We start from the raw sequence: 22,952 nt of genomic DNA on the forward strand, positions 1-22,952 counted from the left end.
TTTTGCTAGTTGAACTTTGTTTTTTTTTACATAGGATTGTATAAACAAGAATATGATTTCTTTTTCTGAGGACCACTCACAGAAGGAAATTTTCACCATTTCCTAGTTTAGCATAATATGTAGTTCTTTTCTAGTCACAAAAAACTAGAAAGTTTTGTTGCGCAACTAAACCATAGTCTTACATATCTATCTCACGAGCCTTTTCCCAACTATGTTCAGGTTGGCTTCCAGTCTACCAGTCTAAATGCAGCTTAGTACCAGTGTTTCCTACATATCTTATAAGACAAATTACTTTTTATTAATTAGCCAAAGTAATTTTAGTAAGTTTACGCCCTTCGCGGAAATAATAATACGCAGATGACATTATTTCTTTATTTTCTGTAAACAAATGCCGGGACTGAAACTGCAATAAAGCGGCCATATTGGTTGCACTTGCACTGATTTTAACACCATGCGCCATCTGTGGACAAAAACATAGAATATTAAAAAGTAAAGCGTTGGACATGAACAGCAGGTTTTGGGGCGCGTGGTCATGCATCATGGCTGCAGAGTAAGGAAATATGAGCGGAGATGCCATAATGCAGGTAGGACAGGTGCCTTATTCTATGTCAAATTCGTAGCGTGGGAATGATCAAAACGATCAGTTACGCGTGAACGAACAAGGCGTTCGGGTTCTTTGAGGCATCTTAACGAGTTTTGGTCTTACAAAATTATGAGCGGATCCAAAGAGGGTGAAAATAGAAACGTTCCTCGTCCCCCACTTTCCCGTATTTTGGCGCACTACTTAGATTTTCCGTTATGGCACCTCCGCTATTCATTTTGTTCTGCATGTACAGAACCTATTGAAAAATCCTTCAGTGTTAGACATCTACTCTATACCAGGAATCCTTACCTATGGCTGTCCAGTCTGACGTAAACTGGTCCTGTGACAGACCCGTTGAGAGCGATGTCAGACCACAAACGTTCCGCTACCGCCGCCGCTCTCGGCCATAAGTGATAGTCCAAATTACCTGCAAAAATTATATTTTACTAAATAAATAAAAAAAAGGATTTTTGATTGTTTGTAATAGATAAACTCAAACATTTTAAGGCCAATAATGACGTCAAGTATAGAAGTTTTTGAAGGTGAACAAAATATGCACATAGATAATATAATATAGAGGAAAGGAAGGACCAAAGAAACGATGGATAACTGATAGTCGATAAAGCTTGAAATTAGCTTTTACGTGTGTGATGACTGCAGATAAAAGGGTAAATAAGAAGAAAATATGATACGCCTACCACAAATAAAGTTGGGATAAATGATAAGACAGAAATTTAAAAATTGCACCTACAAGATCTGGTCTTGAAAACGAAGAAAAATACATTTTTAACCATTAAGTATACAAGAACAAACTTCATGCTTACTAACCCAAGGCAACAAATTCTATCTAAACTGTTACGGTCACTAGAGATAGGAATTTGGGATTAAGTACTTGTGTGGATCTAATGTGAAAATTCTCTTTTTAGCAAGATAAAGATAAATAATCATTTATTCAAAGTAGGCTGAAAATCAGCACCTTTTGAAGGTCAAATTTACAAAAGACATCCCACAAAACGCCCGCCCTTCACTAAGCTTATCTTAAGCAAATTAACAGATACATTATTGGGACCGAACGTTACCCGAGTCAACAATATCAGTCCAAAGCATTGCTTCTCCTCCTTCTATGGTGAAGACTTCGATGTTCCTCCACGACTTCCAGGCGTACATGTCTTGCCATGTCCTGTTCACAGAAAAATATTTGAAGGTCATAAATCATCAGCACTTGTCGAAGATTAAAACTAGAGACAGCCCCCAAATCCCACAACTTTCTATGTGTTTTTGCTGATGCTTGGAAGAAGTGCCGCTGCAAATTCGGCAGCAAAACATATCCGTCTGTTAAGTAGGTCTTAAATGGACCATCATCTGCCTAGCCTTTTCTTATTGGGGTGCCTTCCAGTATAACCTCTTCATCACAGTTATCCGGGCAACTCGATACTACATGGTAAGAATTATTGCCAGACTTCCTGGCTTCATGCTACCCATAATGAGTGCCAAAGATTACAAACAACGGCTGGGACGTACTAATTAAACCCGTCTTCCGAAGCATGGAAGAACTCGTTATACTAAGGATTTTCGCCCATCCACGAATCGACCGCGTTGCTTAACCTTATGATATGCTATTTAGCCACATGCTCCAGAAAAGGTCAAAAATAGGTGTTTCTTACTACCAAATAGAATAGGATTTGATCAGACTGATAAGATATCCGTGGGTTTCTAAACTCCGGATCTTAATTTACATTAGAATTAGATCCGGCCTAAGAGATCCGTATGTAAACTACACACTTTTTGTTGTCAGACTTGCATCCTATAGTATTTCCAATTACACAAAGTCGTACATGTAAAATATATTAATCATCAGAATTTTGTCAAGTCAAAGCAGAAACTTATTTACCTACATGCGCAATAGAATGTCGTTTTAACAAGTAATGTACTTTTATGATGTAATGTTGCTTATAATTGACGAATTCATGAGACCAACATTTTCTCTAACTAGCTTCCGCTAGCGTTTTCACTCAGGTCATATGGAACAATTATAAAAAGCCTATAGCATCTCCTGGACTATCTTGTACTGAAAATATTTTTCATTTTTTTCCAACGAATTAAGGAAGAACTACTACTCGTGAAAAGTGTAGCCTTTAGGGTACAAACAAAAAAACATTTTTTAATTTATTTTATATTTGTATAGATGTAGTAGGTACAGATAGCTAATATTAATAGTATTGATAACGTCATAAACGTACAACCGTTATAGCCTAGAGCAATTGTCTGAAGTCGTGCGCGCATAAATTGTTACATATGGGACCTACGTAACATGATTAAACTAGTCCACCTTGCTATGTAGAACATTATAATAATCTATACTATACAAGTAGTAATAAATCTGAAGTTTGTTTGTTTGTTTAACCCGCTAATCTCAGGAGTAGCGGGATAGCCCGTTTATCGAGATGCTGTCAGGTTTTTAAAAGAAAGCTACTTTTTATCAGGGTACGAAGTAGTCGCCACTGAACCTGGAAAACAGCTAAACTGATTTTGACTAAATTTGAGGCATAGACATGACATATCCGGGATGCGGTATTTCACTTAGGAATCGATTCTGGTCAAAGTATTCCACACGGCTGAAGTCGCAGAGATTTTTTTTAAATACAGAGCATACCCGGGTTACCAAGCTAGTCTATTAATAATGTAATTGCCGGAACAAATCCGCGTTACTATGGTATGATACTACAAGGATCCCAATACAGACAAGGTCAAGGACATATCAAAATAACTTACATATTTCAATATAATTAGTAATCTCAAAAGGAAATTCCTAAGCATAGACTATCTGGAAGTCCTGTTAATTTACACATGACGGATAGGTAATACATATATCGCAAAAAATTATATTATTCCTTTCAATATCTAGGTTTCAGCAGTAATCTGACCTACAATCAAACTTTACGCATAAGAACCACAATGTCATTAGAAATTAGGTCCCCAAGATACAGGTACCGCCTAGTTTGGGGACCGCAGAACTGATAAAAATGACTCTTGTAGTAGTTACACCTTACCTTTGTATTAATATACATCATTACATTAAGAAGTGATTTGCGAATGTAACTGTGGATCAACAAACGAATTTATTTATTTAAAAAAATACATTATAAATACTATAGTATCTCTGTCTGTGTGTTACGCCATCACGCTAAAACAACTGAACCGACTGACATGAAATTTGAAAAAGTATACAGCCTTTTCATCCTTGAAAGGACAATAAAACCCAGAACACGACTAAACCCGCAGGCGGAAGCTAGTCAAAAAAAATAATTTGTAACAATCTAGTCTAAACACACAACAGTGTATAGATAAGAAAACATATAAAGATGATGTAAGTTCTATACAAATTGTATAAGGGAGGGCCAGAGGTTACGGCCCTCCCGTTGGGTCCGATAATGCATTTGACTTGAGTAATTGGGGTCGGCTATAGCCCTTTACACGAGTGTGTAATAATAATTGTGATGACTTTGGGTTTTATGCTCGTGGAGTATGCAATTGATTTCAGTGTAAACACTTATTCAAAGAATAACATATATGTAAGACCTACTACGACTATAAATCGTACTGATAGATCCTTTACGGTGCGTACAGAATTTCAACTTTATTGTATTTGATTTTCTGTATGAAAACTTGCTAAAGGATGATACATGTCATTGGTTGATAGTATATAGTCTATAGGTAAATAACTTTTAACTTAAAATAATATTGTTGCCCCAGAAGAAAATACGAATTTAAAATTAAACTATTTACAGAGACAGTAAGCATTTTGGTTTATGGAACTAGGCATAATATTGTGTGTTATCGAAATTGTTTAAGTAATAGCTAGGTACGTTATATTATAAATAGTTTGTATTTTATTTATTTACCCAATAGGGTAGTGTCCAGGGTCGAAATAATGAAATAATATTTAGTCCGCTTTTTAGATAATCAAAAAATATTGGATACGTATTTTTTCTTTTTTTAATTAAACATAAAATGACAAAGATAATACGCTTCAAAAATTAGGAGTGGGGGCCTTTTACGTCACAGTGTCCTGAAAATTGTAGCAACTTGTGACGTCGCACTCAACTTTAACACGCTATATCTTAACAAGTTCTGATCCAATTTAAAAAAGGAAAAATACGTATCGCTTAATTTTGGACAATCTACAAGACGGACTAATTATTATTTTTTAGGAAACTAGCCTATTAGTCCATTGGCAATTACACCTATATATGTATTTATTAGTTACATATAAAATGTTAAAAACGAGCTTCTGCAGAGAAATTCCACATAGAAACAAAACCTCGATACTATGCCCGATCAAATATTGTCGCCGAACGTAAAGAATACTTATTATAGTTTTTTCCAAATTAAATAACATAAGTGACAGATACACTAATGACCTTAATTTTTATCACGACATAAACTGGATAGTTTGGACTCCATTACAAAGTCCAAATTTTGTTTTACATACTAGATTGAACACTCACGGTGAATTGCAAAATTTAACTATAACGATAAACGAACCATTTTAAGTTTTCAAATCACTGATTTGACCAATGAGCGGGAATTTGGTTTGGTTATCGTTGTATGTAGTCGAATGGTAGAACTCGGCAATAGCTTATCCACGCTAAGTCCTCACCTCTTCCCAACTTTGTTGTCAGACTTGATTGTTTTAATTATCCGTAATGAATGCCTAAGCTGTTAAAATGACACCCGGGACCCACATTTTAACGCCCGAAACACGAAGGAAACTTGTGTCATAGATGATCATACATTTCTGAACACGACATGTGACTGTTATTTGCACCCAGCTTCTCTAGGGTATGTTAAGACTCACCTGTATTTGACACATCTTTGCTTCTTAATGTCACAGGAAAGGTCCCATCTAGTTGAATGGATGACCTTGAATCGGCTGAGGAACTGCTCTGAAGGATTCGGATGCCATTCCGTTAGTTGCACTCCATATCTGGGAATAAGCTATAATTTAAGAATTTCTGAAGATCCAAGTATAACCTAAAAGGCTTCAAAATCTGTTTAGCAGATCCAGAAATTATCTACCTCTAAATAATATTAGATGAGAGATAGTATAAAGTAGTAGGTAAGCGATTTCGTCCTACACCATCAAAAAGCAAAATGATGATTTGAATAATCTCACCTGTCCCAAGTCCTAGCTTCGTAGTCCTTTGTCAAATGCGCAGTATACCAAACAATTGGCAACTTCGGCAAGAACCCTTTGTTAGCCAGCTTCAATCTTTCTAAAGCCTTATCCAAAAATCCTTCCCTCTCTTCTATCAAATAAAAGCAATTAGCCAAAGAAAACACGCTATCGCTCAAATGGAAAACATCTGATATCTTCGTCATCTCCAAAATTTCTGAATAAATAATTTGGAGTATATCAAACACTGAATCGTGGATCCCGAGTCTAAGACAAAGAACATTATTGCAAGTGAAGTTTCTGTTCTTCGTTGGGCACGTGGCTTCGGGTATCCAAGACCAGGCTCTTCCTACTGGGCCAGGAGCTGCGACTTCTAGAAGGACCCTTATACCTCTTACCCCAGCCCTTTTCACTACTGCTTTCACATCTTCTTTAGTATAAACGTGATGTTTGCTATAAGATCCGTATTCAAAAAGTTGTGGAACGGCTGGTAAGTACAGAGGAAAACTTGCTACGTCAGATATTCTCCAATGAAAAGTATTAAGCTTGCAGGATGCCATAGCATCTATCGTTCTCATTATATCTGGTACTGGGATGTAGTTCCTCCCCGTGTCTAGCATCAGACCTCTATATTTGTAACTGGGAGCGTCTTTTATAACCATGTTTGATAAAGTAATGAGGTTCCCAGTTGTCTGGTCTAATAATATCAACTGGCTAAGAGTTTCTAAAGCATGTCTCATGCCACAAAACGATGCTGCAAATAGCTTCATTGAAACTTGGTTATTCAAAGTCTCAATTTTTATTGTATAAGATTCTTCCGTGTCTAACCTTATTCTAGGATCAGGGTCTGACTCCACATCCATCTGAATATACATCTTTTTAATCATTATATCTCTTGATAAGTTCATTTGTCTTGTACCAATGGAGTACCTTTCCAATTTTGCTAATTCTCCGAGGAAAAGTTTGAAAGCTTCTGCTAAATAGAGATGGACTGCCTCCGAAGGTACTGATTGGAACTTATATTCAAGTTTGTCTGTGGCCAAGACTACGATCTTTTTACTGAAGTAGGTGTATCCTATGGGATATGGCCATAGCTGGGGACCCATACATATTAAAGTGCATCTACTTAATGAGCTGTACATATATTCTGATGTTGGCTCGTAGACTTTTTCGCAGAGACCGTTCTTGCAGATATAGGAGTTCATTTGGAATACTCTGTTAAGATTATAATAGATGAATAAATATAAAATTATACTGACTGAAGGCAATGAGTCTGAAGAAAGTGGTGGTGACTCACTATTTTAAACGAATTTTAGGTTATATCGTGCTTGAAATGTATCAATGTATAAAGTCTAAACCATGCTAGAATAACATTATAATTTACATGCCTGTGCCTGATTTTATTACAGTCTAGGCGATTGACCCAAGAATTGTCTTAATTGTACCTGCTTTCATCAGACCCTTGATTTAACAAGTCCTGATTCATATACCTGGCTTCTTGACCCGTCTCTATCTTGAAATCTTCGATCTTATGAGGAATTGAAGTTTTTCGGGATATTTTTTTCCAAGGAACCATAAGTAGGACTGTAGTTATGATTATCAGCAGTACAATCACTGCTATTATTAGGTAAATCTTCCAGTTTAATTCGAATGGTAACTTAAACCTGATAAAAACGGGTTAAGTTTAAACTTAGATCTGTACAGTTAGTTCTAGCTTTAGCTAGCACATATCTTTCCTTTGTAAACACAACATGTAAATATGGGGTAAAAAATTGTCTAAATGTTGGGTCTAACATAGCGTTCAATAGCCATAAAAAGAAGTGAACCATTTAACAGTTTGTGAACCATTGAACAGTGAATTGAAGACAACTAACATTGTTTAGCTGTAGGTTTCCCATGTACATAAATAAACATTGAACTAACTCTTTGGAACCGTGCAACTAGTGTAACGTTACATAAGAGCCTGCGAGGGCCTATTTGAAATAAAAACATTTGTCTTTGAACCAAAATTATACACTGCATTCACTTTCTTCGTTAGTTTAGACTTACCGCCACCGCTTTTTACGGAAGCGCTTAAATATTCTGCTCTCTGTCTTCAAGAACTGGACCACTTCTTTGACTTCTTCTTTGTCACTACTTTCGCAGGCGGCCATGGAACTACCAGGGTCGCCGCAGCAGGGCCCAGAGGGAACACATCTACTGCAAGAGCAGTTTGGTTGGCATCGACGTTCTAGAAACATCCAGATTATTTTGTGGAGGATTGTAATTTGATGATTTTTTTATTTCTGTTATAAATCTTAGTACATCTCAAAATCAAAATCGAAAATCGTTTATTCAAACTTGGCTGCAAAACAGCACTTTTTGAATGTCAGGAATTAACAAACGTCCACCCTTCACCACTACCTATGTGTTTTTGCTGGGAAGAAGAAGTGATGCAACAAACTACCCAGCAACAAATCGAATTGTGTATTTAAGCTCAAAACCTGACAAAGGCCGAACCAATTTAAATCAAACTTTTTGGAAGCTCCTACACTCTACAACACATAACGTTAACATAAATACTAATTGTTGAATAAAAAAATCAATATTATAGGTATGTACCTTCAGGGAGTTCAGTGGCCAAAGGACCCCCAAAAACGTTAACTTTACTTACAACCTTAGATGTATCATCATAAGGTTCTTTTTCGCTCAAATCTGATTTGGAACCATAATTGATGACGTAATCAAGTTCTGAATACGATGACTTGTCAGCGTCAGTAACAACTGAGGGTAGGACAGTTATAGAAGATTTGAATTTTAAAGCATCGAATTTCTTTTGCATGCTCTCTGCGGCTGACGGTTCGGAGATCATGGAATTCATTGAAAGGTCTTCAGATGTTGTGCAAGGGTTGGTGGAGTCAGATACAAATGCTTTCATGTCAGGTGATTTTCGTTCTGGAATCTTCTTTTTGTATGGTTTTGTTGATGATTCTATAGCTTCGTAGGCGTCTGGAATATTAATTTTAAGTGATGCTGGTGGGTCAATTGAAGTTGTTCAAGATTTTCTTGTTATAAAATATTCAAAGGTCTAGGAAATAGGTTCAAAAGCCTTAAATAAGCTTAATTAGCAAATGCATGAAAGTGTTTCTCAGTTACGAAGAACGAACCCAGCGTCCTCGAGACATTTGACGTGTAAAAATCGTGTTACCCATATCCAGTTTCTAAAATAAACGATTTCATAATTTATTTATCATAATATGTCGTATGATGACTTACAATTTTTTTTCATTATAATCAATAACTAGCTTAATAAATTCCAAGTCATCGCGTCTTATAATTTTAGCAACTTTTTATCTATATACAATTTTAGTTTCTGAGACGCTGCACAAATTTATTTATGACTAGCTGTTCCACGCGGTTTCACTCGCGTCCCGGGGAAAATTCTTCCCATTCTCGGATAAAACATATTAACCCATGTTCAGCGCAGATAATGTTACGTCCTAAGAGTGAAAGAATTATTCAAATCGGTTCAGTAGAACCAGAGCCTATTCGGTTCAAACAAACAAACAATCAAATCTTTCCTCTTCATATACTAGTATATCTAGATATACAAGCTTTTATTTATTTATTTATAATACTTTTTGCACAAACAGTACAATGGCGGACTTAACACCTTAGGCGTTTTCTCCCAGTCTACCTCTGGATGGTGGGGAAATAGCTTTTCATACCTCTGACAGCCCACTCAATATTATTAGCCGTGACTTCCATATCAGACAGTCTCTCACAGAACTTCAAAATCATCTCTTGTTCATCTTTGTCTAGATTGGCGCATATATCACTGTCCACAGCGCCATCTACAGAGCTGACGCAGCAATGGAACAGTAGGACTGTGTGTAGGATGTATAACTTCTTCGGCAACTGTTTTGCGTCCCAGAATTGTCTGGAATTAATAAGGGTTATTTGAAGTTTTCATTTGTTCTCCTGTCTTAATGTATGTTACTTCTTGGTCTTCATTCTTTTAATTCCTGCCTACAAGATATGACGGTATTCATAACTCATATATTGCTTTCATTAAAACTGTTTGAATTCTTCACAGTTTTCTTTCTACATCTTAATCTTAATCACGTCTTGAACGTATGCCAACAACTAAAGACTCCTAAAGCAAAAACGCAATGTCCAACACTGAACAATGTACCAATGAAGATAAGAAAACTAAGCCAAAGTTACTCGTTTTCATTTCAAACAGACTGCGAATGGTAAGAAGCCTAAGATGAGTAGCAGCCCGAGAAACTCAACATTTTTGAAGAATCCTTTGTTACAGATTAATCATCAAAATCCTATTTTAATTGAACCTTTATTCGACCTAACCACCCACGCCCACGTCTTATGGAATTTTACACAGGTAACGATTGATATTTCTCGGAAAGTGCCACTGGGTATTTTCGCTAGTCACGGCAGCAATGACTTGCCGGATGACGAGACTGAAGGTTACATGATTCTGTTAAATATCTTTGGAAAGATATCTGAGAAAATTGGCGTCAAGCATAGTTTGTTAGGTCTGGGAAACCCAGGACAATAGCAAAGCCTCGACGAGTTTTGAGTGTAGGGATACTTGAAACAGATGTATTATGTTTTGTCTTGTGTAGGTTTTGTACCTACTATTTTGTTTATTGAAAAACATGATATAAATAAATTAATGGACATAAATAATTAAATGCGAACTTTGATCACCACCCTATAAAATATCTGTCGTTCTAGGATTGCTGTTAAAAACCCAACTTTGGGTTAAGCTTGCTTTTGTAGGTTCAAATCAGTTCAGTAGTTTCGACTAAAGGATCCTCTCTAATATTACTTTAGTTACATATATATCTAGTGATAATTAAAAGAAATGTACCTAAGCCTCAAAATCGGGTATTTATACTTGATAAACTGCTCAATATCACCACAACACAGTATATCTTTGTCGATGTCATCAGCACAGATGTCTTGTTCATACTTATGGATTATTTGCATCAGACATTTACTATGCAGTTCCTTTACAGGAGTTTTGGGGTGGACACATTTGTTTACCTGCAAAAAAAACAGAAAAATAGAGTTCTTATATATCCTCTAGCATGCCCAGGACCGATGTCGTGGTTTGGGACGAAGGTAGTTACGGTTTTAGACTACTTCTTCTTCTTTTTAGGTTTTTTTCATCATTTCAATTAGTTCAATAAGAACAGGATAAATTGTGAGACACTTTGAGCGATAACATCAAATATTGCTTGTCTCCAAAAGAATCTTTACATAGCTGCCTAAAGTCTGGAAATTAGCGGTGTCACACCCCCGTGCCTGGGAGGCCACGTAAAGCCGGCGTCACCGAATGCTACTCAGTAGCAGTCCTTGTTACAATTCTACGTCAGAGGCCGTCAGGCGGATTAGAGAAAACTCCGACACTAGGACTTGTTAAGTGATTAAACCTATAGCTCACTCGATAAGATGTAGAGCTACATTAAGGAAGCATGTGTTTAATCAAATAAGTCTTGGTATCAACCAAGCTTAAATTCAGACTTTTCGTAAAAAAAACTTTACCCAATTCAATAAGAGTTGCGTCCATCGCTTTTCAATTAATTCTAACTTGCAATCCGAACAAGACGTTTCATCTGAATACATTATTTCATAAATAATAAATCACATATAAATAAAAACATTAACAAACTAAAATAACAGTGAGTAGTAAAATAACTCAAAAAGTGAGGTTATCAATCTACATATGATGACCATAGATAGAAGATACCAAGTATTCAAAAGTGACCTTAGAAAAAAGGTTCCATTTATTTATAAACTTGCTCTATTAAGAGTATTTTTGAGCTTAGTATTAATGATGAAAAATTGGAATAGCATTCATTACACGCAGCTTTTGAAGGAACTTAGCGGATAGCCCCATAGAATCTGCCAAAGGCCGGTATAGGATACATAGTAAAGAAAAACTAGATTATAGGACCAACTTATTGCTACAATCACAAGCGGAAACAAATATAAAAGGAACTACTAATCATTGTAGCTAATGACCTTTTGTAACAAGTTCTAAACAGACAAAACTTAAAGGCTGCCCTGATAAGAATATTACTTATCAATATTCGACATTCGACTTGTACATTAGGCTATTTACACACGACACTGTACTTAGCTGTGGTAGGCTGTAAAGCGGATCTCATGTCGCTTTGGGAGAAAATAAAGAAATTAAATACAAGTGCTCATGGTTCAAGTGTTGTTATTTAAAAACTGTAAAGACATCGAAAGCCGATTTTGGCCACGGCGGCAGTTCTCTTATAAGGAAATCAGATAACTGCGCAGGTCATATAATAGTCATGCATTTCAGCAGACACCGGTGCACTCACTATTCCTTTACTCTCATGGCTCCAACGACATTTAGGTACATGATCTCCTATGCACGGGTGTATCAATCACCAACTTCCAGGTTCTGGGCTGCTTTGTGCGTATACCGCGAGAACCGCTACGAAAACGCTGTGCCATCGCTCTCCGGCGCGATCGCTGCCCGTGTATCGATGGCCTTATAATGAATTCTGAATGTTACACCACAATTTCACTACAAACTTTTCGATAACATTATCAAGTACATACGTAGTTACAAAAATGTTGTATAACTTTTAATTTGTTTTATACAATGCGTAGTTATTGAATTTGGTACTTTAGTGAACTACAGATTTAATCACCTAACAAGCCCTAGTGTCAGAGTTTTCTCATATCCGCCTGACGGCCTCTGACGTGGAATTATAACAACGACTGCTACTGAGTAGCATCCAGAGTTACAATATATTGATAAATACTGGTTAAAAGAATATCTCAGAAAAAAACTAAAAATATAGGTATTATTTTCATTTACAACCTTTAATTACTTAAGTAACATTTACACGATGTTTCTAAAACTTCATTAAATTCACTGTTTACATTTTATTTCATAACAATATAAATTATTATATAAACGTACACAAATTAATTACTTAACGAGTTTTTAATTGCTTACGAGTTAAAATTCCTTTTTTTTAATTGCTCGTCATTTACCCCCTGCTAAAGATAACATTAAAAATCGTTTATATCTTTGTGCATTATTTAGATCTTTACTAATTAATAACCTTTTCGTTTTATAAATTAAAAATAATAAACCTAGTTTTAATTTTTAAAAATCGTACTCGCTCACGAAGGGTTCCGTACCATTACTTATAAAACCGCATCTACCTGTTGCCGTTATCAATATCGAGCAAAAAAAAACACATTTGTTGTACGGGAGCCCCAAAAATATTTATTTTATTCTAGTTTTCAGCATTTGTTGGTATAGCGGCAACAGAAATACATCATCTGTGAAAATTTCAACTCTCTGACTATCACGCTTTATGAGATACAGCCTGGTGACAGACGGACGGACGGACGGACAGACGAACGGACAGAGGAGCGAAAACAATAGGGTCCCGTTTTACCCTTTGGGTATGGAAACCTAAAAAAAGTAGTTCTTCATCATCAGCCTTTTTATCGTCCCACCGCTGGCCTGCGACCTCCTCTCACACCGAGAACACCACGCTTGCTCAATGCGGTTGCGGATTGATGGTTTTCGACTTTTATACACCAGTTGCTCGAGATATTTTCATTCATCTTTAATCAGCCATTGATGTACATACAAGAGTTCTTATCAAATAAATACATTAAGGACCATTCATAATTTTCGAAAGATCAAAATAAGTTCAAGTATGTTTAATTCATTATCTTTATAAAATAAAGTCGTGTTAGTAACACAAGTTACATCTCATGAATAGCTATACCGATCCGGTTGAAAATTGGCAGAGAAGTAGCTTAGAACTTAGAGATGGTCATATGGTACTATTTATCGTATAGGATGAAGCTGCGAGCATTAGCTAGACATAAATAAAGACCATTTTTTTAGTATCTATTAATACCTATCTGTTCATTAAATCAATTTCAATTAAGGTACTTCTAATTAAGATAGTTATCTCAATAGTTGCGACTATCTTGCTCTGACCTTCAAAAGTTTGAGGAAGGTCAAGTGCAAGTTATAACTTAGTTTATAAGTTAGAACTACAAACTCGCCCGGTTTAAATACATAGTAATATATGATGCAATACAATGTTAGAAGCTGTCAGACGGGCTACAAAAAAACTCGGATTCTAAAATCGGCCTGAGTATTCTTACTATCAGTTACTATTATACCCTTTGGTTATGCTCAACCTGAGGACACTATTTCGTACATGCTTAAGGCTTCAAAATCTGTATAATAAATACCAATTCCTTACTGACTTCCCATAATGTAGGTTTAATCTATACTTCTTTCACTGACTTTCCAATATGAAGGAGGTTCCTAATTATCGACTTCAAAAACCACTGAAATACATTAAAAAATAAAACTATTTTTCTAGACGTTGGTGTTTACAGGACTGGACTCCTAGAACCATAACCAGATTAACTTTTCCATTTCATCGTTTTGATGTCTTTTTTACGCAAAATATTTCAGAAAAAAATACAGTTATATTACCACACCAGATACAAACCTGAAACATCAAACAAATCCTGCAAAAGTATTATAAAATAAAGAAAAAAAATACTATTATTATCATGAGATTCTATGAATTTGTTAAAGAACAATAGTGTTGGCCTTTCGCATGGCTCAATAGGTCAACAGTCGGTCTATTATATAACTGACCGTGAAAACAGCGCCGGTAAAAAGTGATTGTAAAAAATTAACCGCAAAAAAAATCGGTCAAGCTCAATGTTTGGTTTTAGGGATCGGTAAGAAATATAACACATAGCAACTACATAATTATCAAGATCTAAATCTTTTTATTTGACATAGGCCTTTGCAGGCACCTATGAAACGTCACACTATTTGCACGGTTACAAAAAGTTGGTCTCATGGAGAAGAGCCGGCAAGAAACTCCATAAGGCTGGCTATTACCTCGTATAAAGGATCAGCATGGCAATCCAACGAGGTAATGCTGCCAGCCTCTTTGGCGCGCTCCCAGTCGACAGCGATGGGGATGAATTTTCTGACGCCTTTTAGATTTATTTTAACTAAGATATTTTTTATCTTTATTATATTGTAAATATTTATATAAATAAAGTTTGTTAGTATGCCTATTATTGCAAAATTTTGTGTGTATGGATGATTGTTTTTATGTGACGCGAAAACAACTGGATAGATTTTAGTGAAACTTGGCAGTAATATGGCGTTAGAAAACGTATAGGTATTTCTATCTATGTCCGAGAAAAAAATTCCTAGGAATTCTAGTGAAACCGCGAGCTTATTTTCCAATATTTTTGCTTCTCCGAAGTTAGGTATTTTTGCTTCAATATTCATTATTTTAAAGAAAAATAAAAAATAAAGGCACATACAGAATCCTTTCTCGCTATCATCAATATTTATTAAAAGTTTTTCTGTAAGAGTTCCTAAAATCATCCATTGTATGCCTAGTCATTAGTTAAGTTAATGTACGCAGCAAAGTCATCCATATATTGTGACATGACCCAGGCATTTGATTACGTAGATCACGCTATTCTGCTTGACAAATTAAACGCCTATGGAATAAGAGGCAATATACTAAATCTAATTAAATCATATTTAACAAATAGAAAACAATTCACAACAATTTCTAGAGTTGATCCTAAAACTAAGAAAGAAATAACATATAATTCACATTATCGAACAGTTTTATATGGGGTTCCACAAGGAAGTGTACTTGGTCCCCTACTATTTATAATCTATATTAATGATCTACCACACATTACAAGTCATCATATGTCATTATTTGCTGATGACAGCACAGTTACCATCCACTGTACTAATAAGCTCAACTACGAATGTGATATAAATAATACTCTAAAATCAATAGTTACATGGCTAGACAGTAATAACCTTAAAATAAACATAGAAAAAACTAAAATCATGCTATTTAATCAACGCAAAAGCCAGATGATCTAAATATTCATTATAAAAATAAACCAATTAATCGAGTCGGCACATCTAAATATCTAGGCCTGATAATAGATGAGAATCTAAATTGGAAGGCTCATACTGAAGGTCTTAATAAAAAAATTCATAAATCCGTCTACGCACTTTATAAAATAGCACCCGTCCTTAATACAAATGCACTAATTACTGCTTACCACGGGTTAGCTGGCTCACTTTGCGTTACGGTATAATTTTTGGGGTAATTCTACAAACAAAGAATCAGTCTTTAAATCCCAAAAAAGGTGTATCAGAGCAATGTTTGGTCTGGAAAGCACTGAATCTTGCAAACCATATTTTATACAAAATAAAATTCTTTCACTGCCGTCATTGTACATTTTTGAATGTGCAGTATTTGTTAAGTCCAACGCACATCTTTTTGAAAAATTAAGCGATGTGAATAATCGCAGTAGAAGAGATAAGACCAAATTACGTGTGAGGGGGTCCAAAACGACGCTTATGCATAACAGCGTATTTTGTACAGCACCTATAATATTTAATCGTTTGCCAAGCTTCTTGAAGGATCTTAATGTAAATTTATTTAAAAAACAATTGAAAAAACTATTGATAAAAAAATGTTATTATAGTTACTCAGAATTTTTAAAAGATAAGTCTTTGTAATGTTGATATACATATATATACATTTAATTTTGAATAATTTATTTCATGTTCTAATTGCTTTTGTAATCTTTCGTTTATTTCACTTTTATATCTTAGGTTTATATAATGTGTGTTTTACAATTAACAACAGGACCTTTATTCGGTCTGTATCATAAATTTGTACACCTGTTCCAGGTAGAATATGACGATTCTGTTAACTATTGTGTCATCTTGTATACCTACTCATATTCTGTGCAAATAAATTATTCTTATTCTTATTCTTATTCTTATTCTTAAAGAATATTATGATTTATTTTTTTTACAATAGAATTCAATTTGCTATGGGCACATTTATTATTTCACCTTTAGAACTACGCCCAGGTACATTTCACCTACATAGTCCTTTTTTGGTTTCATAGTATTAAATAATCATCAAATCTTAACAATTGTTTATTAATTAAACATAGGCTATTTTCAGTTTCGAAATTATTCGAGTAAAACTGTTATTTCAGCATTTTGTTAAGAACTGGGTCAAATTGTACGTCAATAATAAAAATACAGTTACATTGTAACTTATTTATCATTGCAAAGAAAATATGAATTTTAAAGTACATTTCAGAAATCTATTTGAATTGATGGATTGAGGAGGTCAGATAGGCAGTCGCTCCTTGTAGAACACTGGTACCCAGGTGCATCCATTTAGACTGGAAGCCGACCCCAACATAGTTGAGGAAAATAAATAATTACTCGAAATACATATGTACTTACATACGATCAATGTTACATTCTTTCAGCTGTCGGATAAAAATGTAAATATACATTAATTGAACTAATGTAGGTAAGCATAGCAGATACAAGATTCCTTGAAATTTTTGAGAAAAACTACATTCAAAATCAGTAAGGTACCTTTTTTTCTAACTCTGAAATAAGCAATCATACTGCTCTTACGCCCACCAAATCATCAAGATACTATTACCAGTAATTTATAATTTATTCACGATTTCAATGAGCTATCGCTGACAGTTCTCGTTAAGGAAAACGTAACAACCAATTATGTTAATGGGATCTCCACTTTGATCATCTTTCCTTGTAATTAGATAACTATTTCGCAATGAAAACGGAAGGTACTTTATAATTATTTCAGAGAAAGTATTAAAGTTAACCTTAGCCTGGAAATAAGCGTAGCCATTGCTCTAGTGGTCGTGAAGCGCGTCTGCTATGCACGGGGTCATGGTGCGATTCCTGAGTTGGACTCATTCGTAAAATAACTCAGAACATCCATAAAATAACTGGGAGCCTGGAAGTTGGTGATTGATACACTCCTGCGTCGAAGGGCACGTAAATGTTGGTCTTGCGCTTAATATCTCTCCGGTTTTTTTGCATTGTAAATTCGTCGTCACAGCCTAAAAACGTCTTCTGCTGCTGAGCAAAGAGTTATACATAGGAAGTCATCATCATCATCATCTCAGCCGAAGGACGTCCACTGCTGAACATAGGTCTCCCCTTTAGATCTCCACACATACACATAGGAAGTGGTGAAGGAAAATAACACGTAAGAAGTAGTGAAGAGAAATAACACATACGTTTCTGACGTTCGAAAAGTGCTGTTTTTCAGCCTACTTTGAATAAACGATTATTAATTTTGAAAATAATTACTCAAAATTAAGCAAGGAGGTGAATTGACAGGTTTATAATATTAGGTAGGTATATGATATTTGAGCATAGTTGTCCTAACCACAGGCCTGTTGCAATGCTCAGTGGTCTAGCTGGTGTAATTCATTTTGTAAGATGATAGGTATCCTAGGGTATCGGTTTAATGTTTAGTGTTATATGACATGATTTCGGAAACATTGTATGGGTGTGTTTGCTTGCGTTCGTTGCATTGAAATACGTGTAAGTAGAAAGGTAGAAAGAAACAATTCGTTTTGCTTGTGAAAGATTACTTTTATCGTTGATAAGTGTTACGACGGAAACAAGTATTAAAATTAAGTAGCTGCCACCCGTAAAGAAAACGAATTGTTTTTTTTTAATTCTTCTTAAGGCTATAGGTATTCCACAAATCAAAAAAAAATATAGGTACTATGGAAATGTCTAAAATAAAGAATTAAGGTATTTTTTTTCTGGCATAACGGCGTCGTGATATCTTTCGTAAGTAATTTACCTACTAGGTAATACTTTATATTCAAGTAAATATAATAATTTAAACAGAACCCATTTCACATTCTCGGTGCACACTTAACACAACAAAGTGATAGTTTTTATAAATCTGTTTTATAAAATCACGAATTTGTATGACTCAACAGTTTTTTAACATAATTACAAAAGTTTCATAACATAGCATACATACAAACATTAACTTGCGACTTTGTTTATATTGTCTTTTGTTCTTCTTTTACAGACATCATCTGTTTAGCCTTTTTCCAACTATGTTGGGGCTGGCTTCCAGTCTAACAGGATGCAGCTGAGTATCAGTCTATTACTTGAAGCAACTGTCTATCTGACCTCCTCAATCCAGTGACCGGGCAACCCGATAAGTCAAAGTCAAAATCGTTTATTGAAAATAGGCTAGATTCTAGCACTTTTTCACGTCAAAAATATACAGAATGACAGCACCCCCAAAACGCCCCCCTTTCACCACTTCCTAGTGTTATGGCTGGGAAGAAGAAGTGGTGAAGAACAAACTTCCCAGCAACACAGCTGTCTATTACAATTTAATTATAATAAAATTACAATTATACAATTCAATATTAGTCACAAAATATATATATATATATGAAAAACACTTGTTGTCCACTTCAGAGCTGCCATCTGCGTGTATCTGTGAAATAATCATTAATGTTATAATACGCCTTTTTAATCAGAATATCCTTAATTTTGATTTTAAAAGAACTGTCCGTTAGTTCTAGCAAATGAACTGGGATTCTATTATAAATGCGTATACAAAGGCCCACAAACGAACCGTGCACTTTATGCAATCGATAGTTGGATGCGGTTAATTTATGTTTATTTCTAGTATTGAAATTGTGCACGTCACTCTTTTTACTAAATAACTCTATGTTTTGCCTTACATATATTATATTGGCATAAATATATTGAGACGCCACAGTCAGAACACCAATATCCTTAAACCTTTCCCTTAGGGAGACTCTAGTACCTAGTCGGTATATAGCACGGATAGCACGCTTCTGTAACACGAAGACATTTTCTATGTCGGCAGCATTGCCCCACATAAGAATTCCGTAAGACATAACACTGTGGAAATAACTGAAGTACACTAAACGCGCCGTGGCTACATCGGTGAGAGCTCTTACCTTTCTGACAGCGTACGCAGCAGAGCTTAGTCTATTCGTGAGGCCAGTTATATGCTCACCCCATTGAATTTTGGAGTCTACAGTTATTCCTAGAAAAGTGGTAGCTTGGACCGTTTCAATTTCCTCATTGTTTAAAACTACACTGGGGCCGAGATTTTTCACGTTTGGCAAAGCAAATTTAATACATTTGGTTTTCTTCGCATTCAAAACTAAATTATTGGCTGTGAACCAGTGCGTTACTAACGACAGACACGAATTCACGTCATCAAAATCTACTCTATTCCTATCAACTTTAAAAATTAGAGACGTGTCATCAGCAAACAATACTACATCACACAATGATTTTAAATAATATGGCAAGTCATTAATGTACACAAGAAACAAAAATGGCCCCAGAATCGAGCCTTGCGGTACGCCCAAACAAACGGGTAGATTGGAAGATTTGACACCATTAACGTCAACACATTGCATTCTGCCGCTTAAATATGAGCTAATAACACTAAGTGCGCTATCTCTAATGCCATAGTACTTAAGCTTCTGGGTAAGCGTTTCATGTTGGACGCAGTCAAACGCCTTAGAAAGATCACAAACACCCCAATTGCATTCTGCGACTTCTCCCACGCGGTATAAATGTGCTTCAGTAGAGCAACTCCGGCATCCGTTGTTGAGCGACCCTTAGTGAAACCATATTGTTCCGCATGTAAAATATTATGTAAATTGAAATGACGCAGTAGCTGATTTAAAATGATTTTTTCATAAATTTTGCTTAACGCGGGTAAAATTGAAATCGGCCTAAAGTTGCCTAGGTCATTCTTGCTCCCTGATTTAAAGAGTGGTATAACCTTACTGTATTTCATAAGTTCGGGAAAGGTACCTGAGTCAATACACTCATTAAATATACTAGCCAAATAGGGTGCAATATCGTCAATAATACAGTCTATAACTTTTACAGAGATACCCCACAAGTCACCTGTCTTTTTTGAATTTAATGACTTGAAGGTTCTAACTATATCATGAGGTGTAATATAACTAAAAGTAAATGTGGCTTCACATTGGCTAACACTACTTCGTAAAAATTTTTCGGCGTTGGTGGTAGAGGAGTCTAAGTCGCTAGTGGTCTTTATTGCAATATTAGAAAAGAAGGTATTAAATTCTCTAGCTACATCCGAATCTTTCTCATAAACTTGATTCTCATTAACGATTTTGTATCGAGTATCACGCTGTTTATTGATACCCATTGACAAGACTGGTTGTCAGACTTTCTGTGTTCTAACTACCCGTAACGACTGATAAAGATGTTCAGATGACAGCCTGGTCTCACTTAAACGTGCATAGCGAAACACGGACTTACACATCGGGATAAAATAGTCACCTATCTGAACCAAGCACTGCTTTACCAGGGGCTTGATTCTGCTAAGTAAATAATGTGACAATTAGATAACAATTGAATCTCAATAGTAGTTTTAACCTTAGCGGGCATTCTACTACTAATATAAGACCAATCGTATTTCAATGACATATCATTGGTTTGCCATCGGTCTGCCATTTGGTCTATAGGGTAGTCTGCTCTACAATCATATAGCAATCGTAAATCATTTGCAGACATGATTCATTCCACAGGATAAAAAATAGCGGGAATGCCACATACGCTTCTCGTAATTGAGTCATGATTGAATCTTAGTTGGATATCAATCGTATGTTGCTTTAAAATTAACAGAATCAAGCCCCAGGTCGATGGAACCGTTCAGCTGTTCCAATGAAATACATAAACAAAATTGAACTTGACATTAAACGAATTTCGCGGTTCACCAGCTTTAAGAATTCTCGAATATTCTCATAATATTATTACAATATAACACCTCGTGGTTATTGTCACGGTATAGTTAACTTTAATCTATTTGTCTACAAACCGTCTATGCGTGACGATTCGGTAAAAAACGTAAGTATTCTGTCTGCTATTGAAATATTTGGGTAGTGAATCATTTTAGAAGTTTGTTGATCGGTTTTATGTGAGACATAATATTTATTTGGTGTTTATTTGAAATTTCGTGCGTTGTTCTTATCTGTATATAGGTATTATATTATCGTATTGTATTCCTACTAATATTATAAATGCGAAAGTAACTCTGTATGTCTGTCTGTTTGTTATGCTTTCACGTCTAAACCACTGAACTGATTTGAATAAAATTTGGTACAGAGATAGAGTGGATCTATAGAAAGAACATAGGATAGTTTTTATTCCGGACTTTTGAAGAATTCTCTTGGAAACGCGATTTAACCGAACTCTACGCGGGCGATTTGTTTGAGTTTAGTTTTTAGTTTTGCTAGAATCAACTAATATTACGAAAGGCTGCCTTTTCAGTTCTGTCGTTTGCTAACCTATTGCGATTATTAAAAAAAACATATATGACATTTTCATCTTTTTGAATTCACAATTCGAAAACAAAAGATTTCTTTTAAATTGGTCGAATAGTTTTATTGTATCGTCTATTCAAATGTGACAAGTCGGTTGTAAAAATGGAAATGTCTAAGGACGTGTGATAATTTTCTACAACTTTAAAAGGGGATTCTCGCCAGTTCAGTGCTTTGAGGAGATTAGTTCTGTGTTAAGTGATGTAGCTTGCTTGAGAATTGTAGATGAGGATTTTTTTTTAACGTGCTAATATCAGGAATCATAGAGCCGATTAGATACAAGCTGTCTATGGTTTGAAGAAGAGGGTAGCACTTATCCTCTCTCCTGAATGGTTTGGGTTGAGGATACACTTCCAAGAGTTTATGATGATATAGGGTTTTCAGTAAATAATAAATAAATAAAATTATCGAGACAGGCTATTTTTTAAGCAGGTGCAGAAAGCAGTTCTCTAGGCATGAGGTTAAAACCGCGGGCGGAAGCGGGTGACACATAAATTATTACCATAAAAAACATATCAAACGAATGTAGTTTTGTCTATGGTCGTCATGGTGAGACCATTTAGTTTTCTTGTGGTTTTCCTTTATAGTAATAAATGTTATTTCCCTTTTTCTATAAGACTATTTGCATAATAGCATCACTATTTTATTATCCTCAAAACGTGTTGTATTGTAGATATTTTTCCACACCAGTATAACCAAGGGGTATCGGGTTGCCCGGGTAACTGGGTTGAGGAGGTCAGATAGGGCAGTCGCTCCTTGTTAAGCACTGGTACTCAGCTGAATCCGGTTAGACTGGACGCCGACCCCAATATGGTTGGGAAAAAGGCTCGGAGGATGATGATATTACGTAGATAGAAGGAGCTTGTGGGTAAATAT

At 35.5% G+C, this 22,952-nt stretch overlaps 2 protein-coding genes across 2 annotated transcripts in view; one reads left to right on the forward strand and one right to left on the reverse strand.

Annotated features, from left to right (window-relative positions):
- The window catches only part of LOC126056877 (neural cell adhesion molecule 1), a 293,596-nt gene that overhangs the window by 169,042 nt on the left and 101,602 nt on the right, over nt 1-22,952 (forward strand). The window lies entirely within an intron of this gene.
- Nucleotides 359-11,446, reverse strand: LOC110378278 (probable beta-hexosaminidase fdl). The gene is made up of 11 exons (XM_064042255.1): nt 11,310-11,446; nt 10,633-10,808; nt 9,467-9,678; nt 8,361-8,747; nt 7,809-7,989; nt 7,250-7,423; nt 5,760-6,974; nt 5,442-5,570; nt 1,663-1,763; nt 893-1,010; nt 359-460 (listed from the first exon to the last, which is right to left on the reverse strand). The coding sequence occupies exons 1-11, from the start codon at nt 11,388-11,390 to the stop codon at nt 364-366; spliced, it is 2,871 nt and encodes a 956-aa protein (XP_063898325.1). The 5' UTR covers nt 11,391-11,446; the 3' UTR covers nt 359-363.

The sequence above is a fragment of the Helicoverpa armigera genome, chromosome 28 (assembly GCF_030705265.1).
Source record: "Helicoverpa armigera isolate CAAS_96S chromosome 28, ASM3070526v1, whole genome shotgun sequence".
In the NCBI taxonomy this organism is placed as follows: domain Eukaryota; kingdom Metazoa; phylum Arthropoda; class Insecta; order Lepidoptera; family Noctuidae; genus Helicoverpa; species Helicoverpa armigera.